Source organism: Acomys minous (assembly GCF_964271855.1).
Source record: "Acomys minous genome assembly, chromosome: 6".
NCBI lineage: Eukaryota > Metazoa > Chordata > Mammalia > Rodentia > Muridae > Acomys > Acomys minous.
The window spans coordinates 43828614-43835960 of NC_140487.1; the positions used below are offsets into that span (position 1 = coordinate 43828614).

At 42.6% G+C, this 7347-nt stretch overlaps 1 protein-coding gene across 1 annotated transcript; it reads left to right on the forward strand.

Annotated features, from left to right (window-relative positions):
- Nucleotides 1-262: 262 nt before the first annotated feature.
- IL6 (interleukin 6) lies at nucleotides 263-4669 on the forward strand. Its single transcript, XM_084785042.1, has 5 exons — nucleotides 263-385; nucleotides 550-740; nucleotides 1989-2102; nucleotides 2776-2925; nucleotides 4147-4669. Exons 1-5 carry the CDS (start codon nucleotides 367-369, stop codon nucleotides 4312-4314), a joined length of 642 nt encoding a protein of 213 aa, XP_084641168.1. The 5' UTR covers nucleotides 263-366; the 3' UTR covers nucleotides 4315-4669.
- The last annotated feature ends 2678 nt before the right edge of the window (nucleotides 4670-7347 follow it).

The following is a 7347-nucleotide window of genomic DNA, read 5'->3' on the forward strand; positions in this document are numbered from 1 at the left end:
AGTGCTGAGTCACTTAACAAAAGAGAAAGAAAGAAAGAAAGAAAGAAAGTTGAGTGATCATACTTCTTAGGGCTAGCCTCAAGGATGACTTAAGCATACTTTTTCCCCCCTAGTAGTGATTCTCTCAAGGCCGAACGAACGACGTCACATTGTGCAATCTTAATAAGGTTTCCAATCAGCCCCACCCACTCTGGCCCCACCCCCACCCTCCAACAAAGATTTTTATCAAATGTGGGATTTTCCCATGAGTCTCAAAAGTAGAGTGTTGACTCCCAATAAATATGAGACTGAGGATGTCCGTAGCTCATTCTGCTCTCGAGCCCACCAGGAAAGAAAGACAGCTCCATTTGCCCTCCAGGAACAGCTATGAAGTTCCTCTCCGCACGTAAGTGAAGGCAGTTCCTCGCCCTCTGGTGGAGCTACTGAGGTTGTGTGAGAGAGGAGTGTGTGGCTGAGAGCGAGCGCGGCGCTGCGGGCTGGACCGCAGCCAGCAGCAAGCATCCAGCTGTGCTCCCTACTCACTCGCTGCTTTCCCTTTCCTTCACGCAGGAGACTTGCATCCACTTGTCTTCTTGGGGCTGATGCTGGTGACGGCCGCTGCCTTTCCTACCTCACAAGTCCGGAGAGGAGACCTCGCAACAGCAGACACCACCCCCAACAGACCAGTATACACCACTTCACAACAAGTTGGAGGGCTGGTGACAAATGTTCTCAAGGAAGTCTTGGAAATGAGAAAAGAGGTAGGTGGGTAGGCTCTGAAAGTGTGGCCGCTCATTCGCTCTCTTTGCTCCTGAAGTGGAATGTCTCTTCCGGGTTCCAGGGTCCTTAGGATTTGAAGCTAAAGATTAGATTAGACTGTCCTCTCTATCTCTACTCTTTGTTGGTCTCACGGGGTTCCTTCCTTGTTTGGAAAAATACAGAATACAGCTGCATTTCTAAAACATTCACAGCGGGCCGATTTTCAGCCCCACATTTAGCCATTGCTGCTTGGCTAGGAATTCTTCCCACCCCCCTAAACCCCCACCCCCAGCCCCCACCCCCTATCCCCTACCCCCACCCCGTACCAAAGACTTAGGTCTTAAACTCTAGGAGGACCGGAAAAGAGCTGCTGGAAATGAATCTTCAGCTGCTTGTAGCAGTTGCATTGCTTTTTTGTTGACTGTAAGCTGTGTGAACAGTACTTCCCAAGGGGAACCCAGCTAAGATGCATACTTTATAGAGCCCCCATCCCCCACCCCAGAAAGTGCTAACATAAAAACTGGATTAGGCTGGGCATGCCTTTAATAGTAGCACTTGAGCGGCAGAGGCAGGAAGAACTCTGTAAATTAGAGGCCAGCCTGGTCTAAATATTGAGTTCCAGAACAGCCAGGACTACGTAGAGTGACCTTTTCTCAAAAACAAACAAACAAATAAAAACCAACCAACATAGATTAAAGTATCTCTCATTTTTAAATGAGAAGTATTTTGACTCTGCCTGACAGAAAGAAAAAAAAATGCAAGCGAGAAGATTAAGAGTCCATATTCTAGGTCTGGATGTGTAGAGCCAACTTTGTAATCTTGAAAAAAAAAATTCCTACTGTTTGGGACTCTTATCTGCAAAATTATGGAATTACAGATGATGGCACAGACGGTTCAGGTGGAATATTCAGTGATTTAAGTTTATTTGCCCCAAATTATCATCAAAATTTCTGTCATGTACTAAGTTCCTACTATGTGTTAGGCAGTTTATATCATCGAATCCTTAAAACAGATGTATAAAGGGAACTCTAAATAATTCCTTATTTGAAGATGGGAATCCGACTTCAGAGAGTAGCAAAGCCTGAAGCCAGAGGAGAGCCTGGGAGTGAACCTAAGGGTTTTTAATAGCGTGCCAAGAAGGTGTAGCTTCCTTTCCTTGGAGTGTCTCAGCGTGTCGGTGAAGAGCATGACTTGGCCCCCTAGTGGCCTTTGTTTCAGGTCTCCGTTACATCCCGGTTCTCCCTTTGCAGTTGTGTAACGGCAGTTCTGATTGCATGAACAACGAGGATGCACTCTCAGAAAACCGTCTGAACCTTCCGGTGATACAGATAAACGACGGATGCTTTGAAACGAAACACGATTGGGTAGGAACTTGTCACATTTGCGTTCAGCAATTCTTCAGCCAGAGTTCTCTCTCTCTCTCTTGCATGCGCTTCTTGCATACCCACAGGTCTCAGCCAGGCGACAAAGATATGGGGAAGGAGATATAAAAATATTATGTAAAGAGCACGAGAAAAGCAACTTAAATCCTTTGATTGAAAAGCAATTTCTCATTGAACAGGGCAAGTCCCAATATGTTGGGATTTTTCACATCTGTCAAGTGTTAGAAATCATAGCAAGTTTAGCTAGTTCATCTCGAGTTCAGGAAACATTTCTCTTCTCTGGCTGCCGTTGGAAGGATCGAAGCCCAGTCTCCCTTCTGAGATCAGTCTCCACATCCTTCTCCTTCTTGCCAGTGATATACCCTGTATGGATTTCTTATTAGTTCTTAAAAGCAGGTATTGGGCCAGCCCAGACAAGAGCAAGGGTATAGGAAAGGTACTGGGGGCAGACGTGGGGAGGCCAGAAAAGGATCCCCACTGTCACAGTCTTGGGCCTGGGGAAAAACATTAAGTGGTGTCTCTGGTTATCTAGGTCATTTCAAGGAGGTCAGCTGATAGAGGGCCAGAGGGAGAAGATGCTGAACAGTGGGAGTCTTATCCTCAAATTGAGTTTATCTCCCAGGAAGAATGAATTCCCCTTCCATTCTACTTATAGGAAATTTGCCTTTTGAAAATCACCTCTGGTCTTCTGGAGTACGAGGTCTATCTGGAGTACGTGAAGAACAACATACAAGATAGCAAGAAAGAGAAAGCCAGAGTCATCCAGACCAGTACTCAAGCCCTAATTAACATCCTCAGACAAGAGGTGAGTGCTCCCTAGTCTCTCAGTGTGGGGAAGGGATGCTCAGGGTAAGTGCCTGGCATAGCGGGGCTGCAGCTCTGCTTCCAGACAGCTGCTCAGGAGGGAGAAACAGTTTCCTGATGGTAAGATCTTGTTTTTGTTTCACTTTGGCCCTTTGGTTTGGGGCTCTCTTTGGCAAAGGACATCAATACCTACTTTAAACTATGTCTTAACTAATTCCTTAAGAGATAAGAAAACTATACCAGATGAAAGGAAACATAGCCAAGCCTACCCAGTCAGCCACTATAAAAGAGCACAGAGCACAAAAGGTCTCTTGTTACTAGAGACCTAAGGGAAAGAAGTGGCCAAAGGCTACAAAGTCAAGAAAAGAAGGGATTATGGGCTCCAGCTGCCACTAGCTATTAAATGGTAGCCATGGAAGGTTGAAAGCTTGGAGTGTAGAAGAGCCACGCCAGATGCAGTAAGAAGGGCCCAGAATGAAGCCCCCAGCTAAGTTTGCTTCTGCCACATGTAGTTTCCTGCCTGAATCTACAACCTTTCTTAGTTTAATGTGTACAGGATTCACCTGGGGTCTTGTTCCAGCACAGTCTGACTTAGAAAGGCTAGGGAGGGAGCTGAGATCCACTTTTGTAAACAGCTGCTCGGTTGTGGCCATGGTGCAGTACTCGAGGCTCACAAGCAGTGAGGCAAGCCCTCCAGTTGGTTATCCCCCAGGCCAGTGGGTCCATGGAAACGCATTTCCAGCATTCTTCATGCTCAGTCCAAGAGACTGTCAACAGAATCTGAATGGAAAGAGAGAGAGAAAGCCCCTGATCGAGAATCCCAAACTACCTTTAACTGATGGGCTCTTTTGTCGTGCAGTGGCAATACTGTATGTTAGCACTGTTTTGGATAACAGATGAATAAGATGGTGGTGCTGACCTCTGGCACTTAGTCTCTCATGGCAGACAGAACAATAAGTAGGGAGGTTAGGATTCTGTTGCTACTGAAAAAAAAACTAATAATAATCACCTTGTGGGGGAAAAAGAATGGAATTGCTATGCGTGGGTCCCTCTCCGTGTGTGCTTGGAGCCAAAGCACCTCCCCTAGTTTGGGTGAGTCAGGGGACATGGTCCCAATTAGTCTCATACATTCCTAAATTTGAACATCTTCCCACAGACCAGAGAATTCGACAACAAAACATTTGTGCAATATTTAACCAGTCTTTCTTCCTTCCTCCTTTAGGTAAAGGAACCAGGCAAAATAATCTCCCCTGGCCCGACTTCCACGGCTCTCCAAATGGAGACACTGAAGCCACAGAACGAATGGCTGAGGACCAAGATCACCCAGCTCATCCTGAAAGCACTTGAAGAGTTCCTGAAGGACACCATGAGGTCTACTCGGAAAAGCTAGTGTGATATGCCAAAGTGTGCCAATCTGTGGATATTCCTCATTATGGTCAGAAAACATATCCTGTCACTGGATATTGCCTTATGTTGTTCTCTACGAAGAACTGACAGTATGAATGTTGGGACACTATTTTAACTATTCTTAATTTATTGATAATTTAAGTATGTAAACTTTAAGTTAACTTATGATTGATATTTATAATTTTTATGAAGTGTCACTTGAAATATTATTTGTAATGGTTTTTAAATGACAATATAAAAATCTATTTGATTTGAATATTTTTATACATAGCCAGAGTATTTCTTGGAATGTATGTTTACCTCAATAAATTGCTAATTTATATGTGTTTTTAAAGAAATCTTGGTGTTGTCTTTTGATTAGATTGTCTTCAGCCAAAGAAAAATCACATTATATTTAAAAATCAGGGACTAAAGGATACATTTCAGCTGGTAAAGTATTTGCCCAGCATGAGCAAGGCTCTATACTTGGATCTGAGCATACACATACACATACACATCACACACACACACACACACACACACACACACACACACACACACACCTGAGCAACTGTATGACATACAAAGGTATGTAAAAGGTGAAAATAGCTGCAGATGGTGAGCAAGAGGAAAAATTATTTCCTGGGCCTTGGAGCTTTAATAACAGGAATAAGATTGGCATGCAGAATCTGCCCAAAATAGCAATTTTTAGCGTATCTAAGAACACCTTGCTAGGAGGCTTGAGTAATAGCAGATGGTAAATATTATGCCTTGATCTGTCTAGTTACAGCCACTTTTATTAGATTCTAATTAATGGTTAAGCCCCCTTTCCTCTATCAGGAAGCTTAGTCTAGCCTAGCCTTTTTCTGCTGATTGCCACACCCTTTCTGCATCCACATAGACTTTCTTTATTTTGATGTAAACCTCATTTATGGCTTCTTGGTTTACAAATCGCAATAAACACATTTCTTGTTTAATACAAGCAATACAAACAAAACAACGAACAAACAAACAGCCCTTAAATCCCCACCTCATGTCTGGTGCCATAATGCGTTGCATCCATTACAACAGTTAATTTCAGCACTTGTGTATTATTTTCTGAACATGAGAGAGTAAGTGATTTAATTAAACCACCCTTTTGAAACATGATCCCTAATTGGAAATTAATGTTCACCTCCCTCCTGGCTTATCCTTAACTTTTCGTTGTCATTGAACGATAAAGAAAAATCTCAAAACATTTTAGTATTTAAAGTTGAAGTCACAGACTCTGAGACCATAGATAAGATATAGCAATATACAAACTTGCAAACAAGAACTAGAAAATTTGCCTCCTTCCTCTGGAATCTTCCTGCATTGCATATACTTCCTATCAGTGTCTGCCATGATATATCACATCTTAAAACTGAAAAAGAGTTTTCTTTCCAGCTAGCATGTGAGTCTTTCGAGAAAGCAGACTCTAGTGTGTTTACCTTTTTCATGATGGACCCATGACCAAGAGCCTGAGCAAGGGAAGCCCCTATATCTGCTGAACAAAGAGAAGCTACTTAGTTAATCACAGTACAATGCAAGTTAGTTCTTGGTGAATATAGAGTATTTGGGGAACATTGTGCTCATGTGCCATTATTTTAAAGAAAAATAGAAAAGAATGTAAATAAAACATTCTGGGGACTTCTAAATAAGGCAATAAATAGTCAAAGGATGAAATTTACCTTCATTTCCTTTCCCACAGACACTGCTCTTCACTTGTCTCTTTCAGTTCTCATCGGGATTGGTGGTAAGTCAGGTGTGGTGGCATACGCCAATAATCTTAGCACTGTAGGGGTACATACAAGAGTATTATGGGTTTTAGAGCAGACTAGGCTGCATGGATAGACCCTGTCTCAACCTTACTCCAACACACACACACACACACACACACACACACACACACACACACAGAGTCATCTAGGCTTCCTGGAGGAAAAGAGACTTTGGCTAAGATATGCATGATATGTGGGATTTAATCAGGACAGACTAGAAAGAGCATTGCTGGCAGATGAAATAGCATATATAAGGAATAACAACAACAACAACAACAACAACAACAATAATAATAATAATAATAATAAGTGAGTATAGTGATTATGATGAGACAGTATATATAACTTAATGTGGCTCTTCCTTTCTATTTCTGTACAAAACTGGAAATTTGGTACAGAATTCCCCTTTATAATCCCAGCAGAACAAAAGTTCTGTCTTCTAAAAATGGTCTTCCCTGCCTTAACTACTTATCAATCTTCTTCCTCCAGAGTAGGTGCTCTGCTGTGGATGGGAAAGTCCACATAGGCCAAGAATGGCAAGGAATCAAATAAGGAAACAACCATTTACTCTGACCTCTAGATTCTTTGTGTCACAGTGGGCTTCCTAAAGTCGGGGTCAAATCTAAGAACAAAGATATACAATGTCTACCCAATACATCCATTTTAAAAACAACCACAAAAATGTTGAGCACCATGTCCAGGAATTTTTGTGATAGGGATAAACAAATAGGCATGAGCCTTGACTCTGTGGCAGGAAAAACAGAAATCCAGCATGGAATATAAAGTGTGAGGAACGTGAGGAGAAACTCTGAGCCCCTATCCTGGTTATACTAACAGCAGGGCGATCCAATTGAGACTGGGAAGGAAGTCATCTAGGCTTCTTCCAGGAAGAGAAACTTTGGCGGAGATGTGAACGATATGTGGGAGTTAACCAGGCCGGGCTAGAAAGAGCATTCTAGCAGATGGAATAGTATTTACAAAGCTTGTTGCTGTTGTTGTTGTTGTTGTTGTTGTTGTTGTTGATAATGATGAAAACAAATAATTTCATAATTTTGGCAAGTGCTATGCAGACTGCTGGGAGAGAAAAGTCATCAGTTGTATTACCAAGAAGTGAACCCTAAATGCTACAGTATGACTTGACAGGCAAGATGTGCCCACTGGTTCACAGTAACATGGTGGTTATAGAGGAACCAACTGGTTCTGGGGTCTGGACAACAGAAGGGAATCCCTGTCTGGTA

Coding starts and splice junctions, on each gene's coding strand:
- IL6 (XM_084785042.1), top strand. Junction 2,103..2,775: donor TTGAAACGAAACACGATTGG/GTAGGAACTTGT, acceptor TTCTACTTATAG/GAAATTTGCCTTTTGAAAAT. Junction 2,926..4,146: donor TTAACATCCTCAGACAAGAG/GTGAGTGCTCCC, acceptor TTCCTCCTTTAG/GTAAAGGAACCAGGCAAAAT.